Source organism: Mixophyes fleayi, chromosome 6 (genome assembly GCF_038048845.1).
Source record: "Mixophyes fleayi isolate aMixFle1 chromosome 6, aMixFle1.hap1, whole genome shotgun sequence".
Lineage (NCBI taxonomy): Eukaryota > Metazoa > Chordata > Amphibia > Anura > Limnodynastidae > Mixophyes > Mixophyes fleayi.
In genome coordinates this window covers 190,730,057-190,745,631 of record NC_134407.1, presented here as the reverse complement: position 1 = coordinate 190,745,631, position 15,575 = coordinate 190,730,057, and the positions used below count along the sequence as shown (strand labels likewise).

Genomic DNA, 15,575 nt, shown 5'->3' with positions numbered 1-15,575 from the left:
CAAGGAAACACGGGAGCGTTGACAAGGACTGAAGACTGAAGCGCACAGAGGCAGCGGATAGGAATCAGCCAAACAGTCACGATGAAACACAGACGGGTTGCAGGTTGAAGACTGTAGTGCACGGAGGCAGCGGATAGGAATCAGCTAGCAGTCACGATGATGAAACACAGACGAGTTGCAGGTTGAAGACTGTAGTGCACGGAGGCAGCGGATAGGAATCAGCTAGCAGTCACGATGAAACAGTAGATGGTAGAAGTGGTATGGGAACCACAGTAGCAGAAGTGGTTTGGAGACTGTAGTGCACGGAGGCAGCGGATAGGAATCAGCTCACAGTCACGATGATACAGTAGATGGTAGAAGTGGTATGGGAACCACAGTAGTAGAAGTGGTTTGGAAACCACAGAGGTAGAAGTGGTTTGGAAACCACAGGAATCAGCTGGGCTGAATAAACGAGGAAACACAGGAACACCTTCAGAGACTCATGGGGAATGAGACTCCAAGATCAGGCCACGTGGTGTTGACCACAGGTGCTTAATATAGGGAGGTTGCCTGATCTGCCAATTGAGTTAAAGGGGTATACACTGAAGTATAGGAAAGGGCTGCGCATGCGCAGACCCTCAGGATGGAGGACGGCCACGGTTCCTAAATGTCCGGGAAGAAGCACTCACAGTCCGGTGAGTGACACTTGGTTTGGTTGATTTCTAAATTGTTTTTTGGGAGTCATACCACTCCATTCAGGTGCTGAATGCTTTAAAATGGAGGCTTAGGGAATGTTTTAATTGTGACACCCTGATTATATATTTGTTTCACATGCTAGGGATGCTAGGGACTCACCTACAGGAGTTGCCCTGACGCCGGCAGGTGAGCTTATTCCAATATAGCTATATTGTGCACAAAATTCTCCTATTTATGTACTTTGCTGACACATTGTGATTTATACATTGTTTGTTTCAGCGCGTCAAACTATCTTTTCTTTTGATTCCACATGCACAGTGGTATTAATTATCTTGGCTGTACTTTTCAAATGATTTTATTTACTTGAACACATTTTATTCATTTAAAGAAGCGCGCCTTAGGTTCACATATTTCTAGATTGCTTGGATTCTGCCTGCCTCAGAACCTAGACTGGAATTTGATTACTCTCTCTCCTTTCACTACTTGGTACCTGATATGCCTGTGAAATTATTGACCTTGGTCTGATTGACTTCTCCTGTGTGTTTTTCTAATCACCTGATAATCTTATTTAAGAACATCTGTGGCACAGAGGATCGGGGGCCACTGGTGATATTACTTTATGGGAATGGGATCTGCTAAAGGTGAAGATCATGATAGTCAGCCCCCAACTGTTCAACCAAATGGGTTTGTAAGGGATTCAGATATTACAACATAGTCAATGAATGATGTGATGATGAATTGATGTTTGCAAATGTTCTTATTCATTATAGCAGGTATACAATATTCTATAACCTGTCAGCCACTTAATTAAAAAAACATGGGATTGAAGATTCTGAACTGGAAGGCAACTTTAGATAGAATAATATATTACCTTTCATAGGAGGCACTGCAAGAGATACTGTATCTGAAAATATTTCCGATATCGGTTTGCCAGTATATTCAATGGAAGAGGAGCTCAGCTTTACGTTTACAGTCTCCTTTTTTTTGCTGGAATTTTTCAAGATCAACGTTAACTGAACATCTTCTCCAAACTTTGTGGATGATGTCAGCTTAAATTTTCCTTGGATGTTTAATTTCTCCTCATCTGGGTAATCAGATGGTGATTCGGCATGTCTGATTTTGCTCCGTTTCTTTCCAATGCCTTGTATTTCATGGCTGTCATTATTACCAATCCCTTTTTTGAGCAATTTTTTACGAGCCTTCATGTAAATTGATCGTTCTTTAGCAGACTCTGAAAGAGGGGAGTCACAGTTAGTCAACGGAAACTTTTATTTTAATGTACGGATTACATTATTTGTTGATGCATATGAAACGCGACTAAATATATTCCTGGAATTAATACGTTTTTTGTGATAATAAGACCCATTTATAAATACAGTTGTTTATATTGTGTTTAAATGTTACACATGTTCATTATTAATGAACTTAATCTAAGGATTAGTTGTGTTAGGTGTGCAAGTAAAGAAGTACATTTTAATTTTAATTTAATTATAACAAACCTCAAAGATCACATTTACAATAACATTATGAATATCAAGTCACTGAAAGATTTCTTGACACCACTGTTCCTATATTTGTGTCACCAAACTGTTCTTAGGGGGGAATTCAATTGGCCGTGTTACTACCAAAAGTAACGTGGCCTGCGCACTATTACCATTACTACAGTAATCTTCAAACCTGATTTTTGCTCGCGGCTCAGGGAGCTGCAATCCGGGTTCAAATTACCGTATTAACACTAATAAAGCGCAGGCCGCATTACTTTCGGCAGTAGCGCGCCAATTGAATTCCCCCCTTAGTGTCCTGTAACCAAATGATTTTCTTTTTATTAGCTATAAAAGAACTTTAGATTGTTTGGGTTATTGTTCTTTAAAAAATACTGTACCATTCAAATGCCAATACTGTAGATGAGCCAAAAAGATATGATAATAATAATAATAATCAAATCATGGATACAAAATAATAGGACATGCTACATTCATGATCTGTGCAATGCTCATTTTGATCATCCAGGTGAACTATAAACACATCATTCACAGTTCACAAAAATAATCCTTATATTATGATGAGTTAATACATTGGACGCACCTCAGAACTAAAGTATAGCGGTCAAATGGAAAACGCGTTTTATGAGGTTTCTAGATATAGATGGGTAGGTAAAGGTTTGACCTCCTGATTGTCTTGGCAACACTTCCGATATAATGGAAGGTCAGGCTTCAGTAGTCTCTCTCTCTCTCTCTGTGATGTTCAGGACTGGGAATCTTTCACAGGCAAAGACGCTTTGTTGTTCAATACACCTTCACCAGTTAGGGTTTATATGTTGGTCCAACCATTTCCAACTTCTAAGTGAGTAACTATCCAGTGAATAAAAAAAGACCTCCCCTCTTCGGTGACTTACACCAATTAAGTGCCAACTGCCATGAAACTTATCATATGAGAGTTTTCATCACAGCAAAAAAAAATGCTGGTTGAAATATAAACCAATAAATATAAACTATAATATAATCTAAGTAGGAAACCAGCAAGCACACCAAATTACATAATAATTATTTTTCTCAAGCTATGAATGGTATTTAATTTAGTTTACCTTCTGGATATTTATAGTTGTCTGTTACGTCTATCCGCTCATCACTCCCGACAGCCTTGGTGCTGATATTTTTCCCCACAGACTCGGTATCAGTGTACACTTTCTCCTTTACATCCTTATCATAGTAAACCCAGGTGTTACGGTCACCATTCACTTCACAGAAAATAAAGGGGGCATCATAGTCAAGATCAACGTCTCCTTCTTTAATGGCATGGACTGAGGCAGGGCCGCAACAGTAAATTCCTGGAGCAATGACATCACATGGGAAAATCAGAGGCATGGGGAAGATTATATATATAGAATAGCTGTCAACTATATCCTATAAACATTGCTTAGTCATAGTATTCCATAGGTACATGTGCGTTATTAGGAACATCCCGTAGATTATATGGATATTTCAAGTTATCTCGGAGTTCTGTGCTGTGTTTCATAGCACTCAATTTTTAAACTTCATGTAATAACTCCATATAGCTATTTTTTATAAGTCATGAGAGGAGAAACAAACACATTTAAAAATATTACCTCCCCTTTCCATAAAACACTCTGTGGAGTGCTGGTTACCTGGTATTGCTACACTTGGTTGGTATGTATATATATATATATATATATATATATATATATATATATATATATATATGCACACACACACATATATATTATATATATATATATATATATATATATATATATATACATATATAGTGCAGCAATGTCAGGTAACCAGCACTCCACAGTAATATAATCGCACAATTTATTTCATGAAAAAATGCAGTAAGAAGTAACACTTATCCAGGGACAATGTTATCAATGAGCAGCCTGACAATCATTTCAGTGCTTCACATAGAACCTTTCTGAAAGGTTCCTTTATCAGGTGAGACAACCCTTGAGAAAGGAGCTCTGTAAAGCAATATAACATTTTATGTGGGAGTCAGTAGGATATGCTCTATATCAAATTATGCAAAAGTGGTGACATTTTTTAATTAAAAAGTAAACAGGGATGAAGTATACCAGGTTGAACTGCTTAGTATACAATATCTTCTTAATATATCAGTATTCATTGGGATATAATACATAGTTGCCAACTTTAACTCATTTCCAGAGAGAGCACCATGTTTGTAAAAAAATTGTCCTTGGAATTTGTCCCAATTTTTCTCATTCCATTTGCACATTAATTACTATTTTTAAGCACTTTAGATCTCAGTATTTCTGCCTGTTCTCATTCTTTAATATTTGGAAGTTTAAACTTATAGACAATCACTTAAAATAAAAGTTTTACAATTAAAGTTATAAAAGTAAACATCTTATGATGGGAATTGTAGAGCTGTAAAGTACAGCCAAACTTCAACTTGGTCAATGTACTTAGATGTTAATAACAACGCTTTGTTGTGGCACTACAGTATGCAGGCCAATCTGTACTTATATAGAGAAGAAATGCGCAATGGAAATGTATTTATTATCTACTTGTTAATATAGTGTTATATTTTGAAAATGTGGCTACTAAGAATTACCTTTACTTAATTCTTGTGGTGTCGCATCCAGCACTTGCCATCCTCCATACTTTGACCCCAAGTCCCTTCTAGCGAACCAACTCTCATTCCAAGCATGATAATTCCTGCAGGAAAGAAAAACAAAGCAAAATAGTTTTTATGTTCCTCATTGAGAACCGTGGGTGCATTCTAAATTTTAAAAAGTGGGTGTCGGGGGGAACATGTCCATTCACCCCTGGAGGCCCTGCTGTGCATGTGCAGGCCACCATGTAGACAAGTAAAGCAGAGACTTTGGAGCTAATAAAGCTGTATGATAAGGCTCTTCTGTCTGCTGTGCACAATAGCAGCTACAAGGGCTGATCAGTGACAGTTGCGCCACTGGTCTTAGTCACATGGTATGTGCCTTAGTACTCTGGGTACAGCCTTTTCACAGCTGAAGTACTCCTGTGTGACAGACGGGGAAATTAAGATTTCCTTCTTGGTTGTGTCAAGTCATTTTGACCTCCAAATGACCTCAGGCACATGTCTTATGCACCTATTATACACATGACCCTGCGAAGGCCTGTGAGACAATCCATATCATACATAAATAAATAACAAATGGAGAATATTTCCCATACCACATAGAATCTTTACTCATTAATCTTCCAGTTTTGCTGTATATACTGTCAACACTCAGATTTGCATCCTTGTCATGAGCTGAAGCGAAATTTGTGATCACTCTGGTGGGAATCCCCAAACATCGGAGCACTGTAAATGATGAAAATAGGTCAATGGTCACGAAGAAGTTAACTTACCATAAAAGAAAGAGTCTATGGTGTCAATTTATCAAAGAACAACGGATGAAAAACCCTATTACCAACTGGGGTCTTAATCACTTCGCCTCATACATCAAAGGCTTACTAGGCAATAGCACTTTGCACTCAGTTGCCTAAAATTGCAGCAATAAGAAGTTTTTAAAAAGCATTTTTATTGATGCTTTTTCATAAATAGGCCCCTATATTTTATTAGGAATAATAAATTAATTTGTAGAACTTTATAGTTATTGCTTTTCTCAAATGTATTTGTTTTATAGTAGGAAAAAACAATTTGATGAATCCACCTGTTATAGAAGTCATGCACATGCTGCACTGTCTGTAAGACTTCAGCTAAGTTTTTAATACCAATTACTTAGAAGTTGGCTACATGAGGTGATTCTTATACACTACCTAGTTTGTAGTATTGTCACGACTGATAGTGGGTGTATTACTGATAGTGGGTACCTGCTGTTGTTGGCGCAACTCAGAGGAAGGCGTGGAGTCTAACGTGCCCCTGGTATTCACCAGGAACCCCCGCAAGGAAGTATGGACTCAGCTGCAGGGACACGCAGGTCGCGGTCCTTCCTAGAGTCCACAGCGAGATACAAGGGGGTGTCAGACAGGCCGGTTCAGCAACGTTCAGGTAGAGGAGGTACAAAGGGAAATCCAGAAGAATGGTGAGGCAAGCCGAGTCGGTAACCTTCAGGGAGCGCAGTACAAAGGCAGAATCCAGATAGGGGTGGTCAAACGGTCCGGGTCAAAAGGGTCACAAGCAGCACGAGGAATGTCAGGAACAATACAGCAACTGGTACACACAAACGCTGGAGACAGGAAGACCTGATACTCTGGCACTGATTAGAGGACAGGAAGAGGTTTAAATAGTGTGGGGATCCAATCAGCATCAGCGCTGCAGCGCTGTCATGCCTGCCGGCGGGAATCACATAGCGTCCCGTTGCCTAGCAACGGGGCGCGTCATACTGCTAGGAGATGGATGGCAGGGGGGATCCGGAAGTGATGCGTCTGGTTGCATAGCAACCAGACGCGCGGTCAGGCAGTCAGGCGGCCGTGCGGACGGCGCCTGACAGTATACCCCCCTCTTCTTCCTCCTGTTTGAAGGAACTTTTTGAGAATTCTAGGAGCGTGAAGGTCCTGCTTGTCCATCCATGATCTCTCCTCTGGGCCAAATCCTTTCCAATGGACAAGAAATTGCTGTTTGCCACGAAGAATGCGAGAGGCCAAGATCCGACTGACTTCGAATTCAGTTCCAGAAGAGGTTTGTATTGGTGGGGGACGACCGGGAGGTCGATAGAATTTATTGAGTACCACTGGTCGTAGTAATGAGACATGAAAAGTATTATGACATCTCAGAGAAGGAGGAAGTTTCAATTTAAAGCATACAGGATTAATGACTTGCATGATGGTGTACAGGCCAATAAATCGAGGAGCCATCTTCATAGAAGGAACCTTTAGTCTTAGGTCCCGGGTGGATAGCCATACTTGGTCTCCCACCTTTAAGAGAGGAGTGGCCCTCCGATGACGATCTGCAAAGATTTTGTGATGCTGAGTAGCCTTGAGTAAAGCCGTCTTAGTCTTAGCCCAAATGAGAGAAAATTCCCGATAAAGAGTATCTACGGCTGGAACCGGTGAAGAGGACACTGGAAAAGGATCCGGAAACACAGGATGACTTCCGTATACAATAAAGAAAGGGGAGAATCCGGTAGACTCATGAATGTGTTGATTATGGGAGAACTCCGCCCAAGGAAGGAATTGAGACCATTTATTCTGGTTGTCGGAGGTAAAACAGTGGAGGAATGTCTCGAGATCCTGATTGATTCGCTCCGTCTGTCCGTTGGTTTGTGGATGGTATCCCGAAGAGAATTTCAATTCTATGTTCAATCTCTTACAAAAGGTTCTCCAAAACTGGGATGTGAATTGGACTCCGCAATCCGAAATGATCTCCTTCGGGCAACCATGTAGTCTGAATATCTCCTTGATAAAGATATCTGCCAGACGACTGGCCGTGGGCAGTCCAGTTAGAGGAATAAAATGTGCCATCTTCGAAAATCGATCAATAACCACCCAGATAGTGGTAAACCCTGCACTGAGGGGTAGGTCTGTGATAAAATCCATGGCCACACTTTCCCAAGGAGCATCGGGGATAGGGAGTGAACGAAGAAGGCCTGCCGGAACTCTTCTACAAGTTTTGTGTTGAGCACAAGTAGTGCAGGAAGCAATAAATCTCTCAACATCGGCACGTACGTTAGGCCACCAGAAGCGTCGGCAAAGCAGCGATGTTGTCTTCTTTATTCCAGCATGGCCGGCAATGCGGGATGAATGAGCCCACTGCAGGGTCTTGAACCGGAGATGGGGTTCCACGAATGACCGGCCTGGAGGAGGAGAGGACGTTTTGGTCCTAGTAAGGGCTACGATATTAGAAGGATCAATAATATGCTGAGGAACCAACGGTCTTAAACGATCGGAATCGTCAAATGAGCGAGATAATGCATCGGCACGTCCATTCTTGGCTCCCGGGCAGAATGTGAGCTTCATGTTAAATCGAGCAAAGAAGGATGCCCAGCGGGCTTGCCGAGGATTAAGGCAACGAGCCTCTTGAATGAACACTAGGTTCCGATGGTCGGTAAACACAGTAACAGGAAATATAGCCCCCTCCAACAGATGTCGCCACTCCTCCAGAGCCGCCTTGATGGCCAGTAACTCCTTGTCCCCTATTCCATAATTACATTCACTTGGAAGAAATCGTCTGGAGAACAACCCACACGGGTTGTGTGAGCCAGCCGGAGACTCTTGAAAAAGCACCGCCCCAATGCCTACCGAGGATGCATCTACCTCTAAGAAAAAAGGTCGTTCTTGATCTGGCTGGGACAGAACTGGGGCTGAAGAAAATGCTTTCTTTAACGTTATGAAGGCAGACATGGCCTCCGAGGACCAAACCCTGGGGTTGGCAGTCTTCCTGGTTAAAGCTGTAATGGGGGCTATAATGGTGGAGAATCCCTGAATAAATTGGCGATAATAGTTTGCAAAGCCGATGAACCTTTAAATAGCTTTAAGGCCTTGTGGCTGAGGCCAGTCCAGAATAGCTGACACCTTGGTGGGATCCATACAAAGACCTTGACCCGACACGATGAAACCAAGAAAAGGTACCTGGCTAATCTCAAACACACATTTTTCCAGCTTGCAGTAGAGGTGATGTTTCCGAAGTCTACGTAAGACCTCCTTTACTTGTTCCCGATGAGTCTTCAGATCTTTAGAAAATATTAATATATCGTCTAAATACACTACCACAGAAGTGTATAACAGGTCATGAAAGATATCGTTAACAAAGGTTTGGAAGATGGCTGGGGCGTTGCAGAGGCCGAAGGGCATCACCAGGTACTCGAAATGTCCATCTCTGGTGTTAAAGGCCGTTTTCCATTCGTCTCCTTCTTTGATGCGAATCAAATTATAGGCCCCACGGAGATCTAGTTTGGAAAAGATTTGAGATCCACTGAGTTTGTCAAAGAGGTCGGAGATGAGAGGTAGTGGATATCGATTTTTGACAGTGATGCGGTTGAGAGGACGATAATCAATACAAGGCCGAAGAGACCCATCCTTCTTCTTAACAAAAAAAAACCCTGCACCCGCTGGGGAAGTAGATTTGCGGATAAATCCCCGTTTCAGGTTTTCTGAAATATATTGAGACATGGCTGACGTCTCTGGACGAGATAAAGGGTAGGTCCTCCCTTTGGGGATGGGTTGGTCAGGAGATAAAACAATAGCGCAATCCCAGGGACGATGAGGAGGCAAGATCTCCGCTTCCACTTTACTGAATACATCTTGAAATTCCATATAGGCCTCAGGAAGGTGGGTTAGCTCGGAATGAGCCATTAATTGACATTTTGGAGGCAAGACTCTAGACAGACATTTAAAGCGACATCCTAAACCCCACGACATAACTTGAGCGTGGTCCCAATCCATCTGAGGAGAATGTTTTCTCAGCCACGGTAGCCCCAAGATGAGGGGATTAATGGACCTCGGCAACACCAAAAGTTGGATCATTTCGCTATGAAGTACTCCTACCCTCAACCGAACAGGAGAAGTCACGGAGGAGATGGAGCCGTGAGTGACACGACTTCCGTCGACTGCCGTCAGAGATAACGGTTGGGGCAATGGGTTTAGAGGTATTTGGAGCTGCGAAGCTAGATCCGCCGAAATGAAGTTCCCGGAGGAGCCGGAGTCCACAAAGGCCGTGGTGGAAAAGGTACCCTTGGGGGTGCTCAGGATGACAGCCATCTGAAATTCTGGGGAATTTTCTTTAGAATAGGGAGCAACTGTGGATTCTCCTAAAACGGCCTCCCCGCCACCGTTTAGGAGGAAGAGTTTCCCGGTTTCTTGGGACAAACTCTTAGCAGGTGTCCCGGATCTCCACAATACAGACACAGGCGTTGTTTGAAGCGTCTCTCCCTCTCTTCAAGGGATAATTTAGAGCGTCCTACTTGCATTGGTTCGTCCACTGGCAGGATGGGATTTTGGAACTGGGGTGCTAGCCGTGGTATGAACCGTTTGCCAGGAGAGCGTTCCTGCGTGCGCTCTTGGTAGCGCAAATCCACCTTGATGCACATGGAGATGAGAGAATCTAACTCAGCCGGGAGTTCTCTGGAAATTAACTCATCCTTAATCCGGTCCACAAGACCTTGCCAAAAGGTTGCCACCAGTGCTTCGTTATTCCATTTTAACTCGGAAGCCAGGGTTCGAAATTGAACTGCGTATTGCCCCACGGACAGGTCACCTTGGCGGAGGTTTAACAAGCTGGTAGCTGCAGAAGCAACTCTTCCGGGATCATCGAAGACTTTCCTGAAAGCTTCAATGAAAGAGTTGGAGTTATTAAGAAGTGGACCCCCTTGTTCCCATAAAGGTGAGGCCCAGGCCAGGGCTTGACCACTGAGGAGGGAGATGAGAAAAGCTACTTTGGTGCGTTCTGAAGAAAAGGCCCCTGGGTTGCACTCAAATTGGATGGCACATTGGTTCAGAAAGCCCCTGCACTTCTTGGGATCCCCGTCAAACTTTTCGGGTGTCGGGATGCGTACACCGGAGGCCGCTGTAGAGACCGTAACCACACTGGATGCTGTGGATGCCGCAGAGGTTATGGCTGGTGTAGCGGGTGCAGCATTCTGAAATGTATCGAAGCGGGTAGCAATCCCTTGGACACATTGTAGAAGATGCGCTTGGGCTGCTTCTTGTTGCTCCACTCGTTGAGCCAAATGCAGGAGTAGGTCACGAGCAGACGGTTCACCAGACCCCTCCGTTGTCATGGCCAGAGTATACTGTCACGACTGATAGTGGGTGTATTACTGATAGTGGGTACCTGCTGTTGTTGGCGCAACTCAGAGGAAGGCGCGGAGTCTAACGTGCCCCTGGTATTCACCAGGAACCCCCGCAAGGAAGTATGGACTCCGCTGCAGGGACACGCAGGTCGCGGTCCTTCCTAGAGTCCACAGCGAGATACAAGGGGGTGTCAGACAGGCCGGTTCAGCAACGTTCAGGTAGAGGAGGTACAAAGGGAAATCCAGAAGAATGGTGAGGCAAGCCGAGTCGGTAACCTTCAGGGAGCGCAGTACAAAGGCAGAATCCAGATAGGGGTGGTCAAACGGTCCGGGTCAAAAGGGTCACAAGCAGCACGAGGAATGTCAGGAACAATACAGCAACTGGTACACACAAACGCTGGAGACAGGAAGACCTGATACTCTGGCACTGATTAGAGGACAGGAAGAGGTTTAAATAGTGTGGGGATCCAATCAGCATCAGCGCTGCAGCGCTGTCATGCCTGCCGGCGGGAATCACATAGCGTCCCGTTGCCTAGCAACGGGGCGCGTCATACTGCTAGGAGATGGATGGCAGGGGGGATCCGGAAGTGATGCGTCTGGTTGCATAGCAACCAGACGCGCGGTCAGGCAGTCAGGCGGCCGTGCGGACGGCGCCTGACAAGTATTAGGTCATATGCAATTGGATTGGTTTGTCTTTAGAATGAAACTGATTGGTGTAACTGTCGGTAGTTAATTAGGGCCTCATCCAGAGTCAGGAAGATACACATACAAGTCCTGATTAATTAAGGAAACTAAGTAAAAAAACAAGTAAGTTTTCTCCTGGACAAACCATGTTACAATGCAAGGGGTGCAAATTAGTTTATTATTTTAAACATAAGTTAAGTACTGGCCGTTTTTTTCATGTAGCACACAAATCCTTGATTTATTTTTACACTGACATTTAAATATGTCCTAGAATATTGCCCTATAAATCTGCCATCACATTTTAAATTTACCTCCCCCTCCAAAGCAACCTGGTTTTGCCAAGGTGCAACGCTACACCTTTTTTTTTTGCTTTCCTTTCCTTAATGAATCACTCCCCTTACGCATATCTTATGCTAAGAAACATAAACCAAAAAAGAAATATATATATTATTTATAAAAAGCAAGCGTTCCCCACCCTTCCACCCAAAAAACGCCAAACCCGTTCTAGGGCTGGTATTTAGAAAATGGATGATACCAGCACTGGGCTATAGTAGCCAGGCATGGTGGCACTATATAAGAAAAACCCACAGCGTGTGCTCCCCCTGCAATAGTACCAGTCAGCGGTGTGTTGGTTAGCAGGGCCGCCATCAGGGGGGTACGGGGGTACTGTTGTTCCGGGCCCGGGCTCACCAGGGGGCCCGGTACAACAGCTCAGCACAGACTTACCTGGGGCCCGCCACTGGTCTCCACTATTCTGTCTTCAGCCTGGCTGTCATCGTGACAGCCAGGCATCAGGATCCGATCGCAGGGGTGGAGGATTCATTCCCCCTGCGATCATGTGCTCTGCCTGTGACAGATCACATGATCGCAGGGGGAATGATTTCTCCACCCCTGCGATCGGATCGTGGTGCCTGGCTGTCACGGTGACAACAAGGCTGAAGACAGAATAGCGGAGACCAGCGGCGGGTCCCCAGGTAAGTATGAAAGTATGTGTTGCTCATGGGGGGGGGGCGCTCATGAGGGGGGGGCCCTGCTGGTTAGCATGTGGCTGAATTGCCTAAGGGGAATGGACCAACAAAAATTGCGCCCCCACCATCCCCCTGGACAAATTAGGGGCACTGATAACACTCACTAGGCGGTGGGTGTTGGTTAATAAATGTAATTAGAGTGAGCTGATTTTTTTTCTGTGGTGCACTACTGATCCCATCATTCCCTCCCATTGTTAAGTGTTAGACATGCTGGTGCTTTTATCACTACAACCTCCACCATACCCATGGAGGTCAGAGCATGCTGGCACTTGAGGAACCACTAGTGCCAGTATGCCCTGGCATCCGAGGCCCTCTAGGACCTATAGTAGATCAGGGAACATTTTTAAAAAAATACACACACACAGTGGAAAATACCATCTTTATTCTAAATAAAGCCCCCCTTCCTCACAACCCTCTTTGACTCTATATTTCTTCACCTTAGTATGAAGGTTGGCACCGCTGGTATCGTCTTAATCCAATTCAGACCTTGGCAAATTATAAAACCCTGATAGGATGAGTCTTTACTAGCTCTGCGTAGAGCTTCGCCACTTACTAACTTTTAAATGCAGTGCAGTATTATTTATAACCAGGGAAGTCAGGGCATGGGAAATCCATCAGTGGCGTTTTGGAAAGGTCGATTGGTGCCACAGCAAGAACCACAAAGCATTTCTTGGTGGTGTTTAAAAAAGAAAATGCACACTTTGATTCTAGTTCACTTTATTGCAATTTCAATTTAAAAAACATATTTTTTTTTCCATTTTTGGGTAGATTATCTTTGCCATTTCAGGAGTTATAAACTCTCACTTGCATCATCCAGTGTACCAGCATATTTGTTTTATGATTTCTAAGATGTGAGCTAAAGCAGCAAAAGTTTGATTAATAAGAGAGTCTACTCTGAGGTCTTTATAGATATTAGGCACCTGAAATTGAATGTTTAACTCTATAAAGGAGAATTTATTACTTAACTCATGCATTCATGCCTCCATATTTTATAACTCCTTCTCCATCCACTCCCCGGGTTCTACTAGATTAAAGCCCAGATACACTACAGTATAATTCCATGTGTGCAGTTATCCATTTACTGTGTTTCATTAGTGGTAAGATATCAAGTGAATATTTATCCACCCATTTCATCAACCAATGGGTTTACATTATATATATTATATTTCTTATACTGATCAACTACCTGTGCACATGACTCCAGCGAATACCCAGCATTGCCCGTATTTGACTGGTTTATATCTCCCTTTGTGCCACTGTATGAGGATGTCAACGCTTCCACTCCAATCCTGAGGATCAACACCACCTGTACTTTTTTTACCCCAATTTCCTTCCAGCACTCCTTTATCATCAAAGCTGTTTATCTGCAATGAACATGAAGACATTGTCTTACTGATGATTTAATTTTTCTTATAGTTAATAAAATTACATTACACAACACTAAAACTAAAAAAATACATAATACATTGTTTCTTTTGGTCTTTACTTATATGAAATATATTTTTGAGTAATTACAAAGAGTGCGGATTACACTATCAGTAATAAAACTGACTGCATGTGTACTTACTGTGTAATCACCATAAAGAGATGCACAGGTCTTTACAAGGCAAGAACACAATAAAACACTTACAAGAGATGCTCTTTGGCACAAGCGGGATTACTTAAATTTTAAGAAACTGTGTAATGCTAATTCTAAAAAACATCTCAAATTCACAGGGGATATTTCAGATAACTGAAACCACAGCATTCCAAAGATTGTATTACCCACTCTACAGGTAGGGTACCTGCACTAGGACTTGGATGTTAAAAAGGGATCTTTGGCGCGGGACATTGTCCACTAATTAACAAGCCATAAGTCGACACATTGTGCATATGGAATATGTTTCCTCTTTTTGTATGACTGCTCTTTCCTTATTTGGTGAATAGCAAATCCTGGCAAGTCCCATTAGAAGAGGTATCCTTTTGAGTGATAGTCTATTGTCTAAATTTAAATTTAATTTCCAGAAGCAATTGTAATTGGAAACTTAACTTTATTATTTTACCAAACTGGCTATCTTTAATTTCTGTAAATCTGTAAACGAGGTCCAGAGGCATATTTATGAACGGGTAAAAGCCTTATTTCTAGCAAAAACAGGTGGTTTCATCATGTTATCACTCACTCAAAGTAACACTGTCCAGCGTTAAGATTTACCGGCTGTCACCAACAAGAGCTGGTCCATTACACTGCATGGGGAAACCGATTTAGCAAGTATCTCAGGATAGAGATAACAGAACAAGTATTTTGATAAATATGGGCCACTTAGAATCGCATTCTATAGATAAATCAAGAGAAGTGATATTGTGGCCTTGTCCACACATATGGAATAAGAACAAGTAAGGAGACCTTAATCCACCTTACATAACAAATCTGGACTCTGCAGCTGTCCATACGTTCAGAATATGTACCAAGAGATGCATACACAAAAAGAGCGATACTATGTATTTGGTCATTGTTGAAAACCAAGAGAAGGTTTTGCACATATATTTACCATTGCACTGAGTACTCTTCCCACATATCCAGGATCACACCTCTTTGAATAGTCCAGGAGATTATCTTCCTTATAGTTTAAACTTTTATCCAAGATCTCAAAACAGATGTCCAAAATACCTTCTTCGAACTGTAAAAAAAATGACAACAACCTAAACTTATGGGAAGTCATGAAAATAACAATAGCAATAAAAATATATATGTTTTGTATCTTTTTATTATCAGGGCAAGAAAGAGAATGTAAAATATTAAATATCAGTTTACTCTAAAACAGATTAAAGTATTCAGGATCACTCCCAATGCATCTCTAATGGGACAGACATATTGGTTTGTGATTTGGCGAAAGAACTGATTGGTCAGTACTCCAAGCACATTCCAAACAAATATGTGTCTGGAGTTTAAAAATTCTATTGTCATCTTCCAAACAATGAAGTTCCGGGCATCGGACCACGGCTGGTATTGACTTGGGGCA

The 15,575-nt window shown here is 42.7% G+C and overlaps 1 protein-coding gene across 1 annotated transcript in view; it reads right to left on the bottom strand.

Moving 5' to 3' along the window:
- LOC142095001 (protein-glutamine gamma-glutamyltransferase E-like) overlaps nucleotides 1-15,575 on the bottom strand; it is a 49,322-nt gene that overhangs the window by 16,848 nt on the left and 16,899 nt on the right. Inside the window, exons 5-10 of the mRNA XM_075177700.1 lie at nucleotides 15,105-15,233; nucleotides 13,763-13,940; nucleotides 5,367-5,496; nucleotides 4,768-4,871; nucleotides 3,260-3,502; nucleotides 1,547-1,906 (exon numbers count right to left, since the gene is read on the bottom strand). Coding sequence (XP_075033801.1) covers nucleotides 1,547-1,906; nucleotides 3,260-3,502; nucleotides 4,768-4,871; nucleotides 5,367-5,496; nucleotides 13,763-13,940; nucleotides 15,105-15,233 — 1,144 coding nt within the window. The remainder of the gene's footprint in view (nucleotides 1-1,546; nucleotides 1,907-3,259; nucleotides 3,503-4,767; nucleotides 4,872-5,366; nucleotides 5,497-13,762; nucleotides 13,941-15,104; nucleotides 15,234-15,575) is intronic.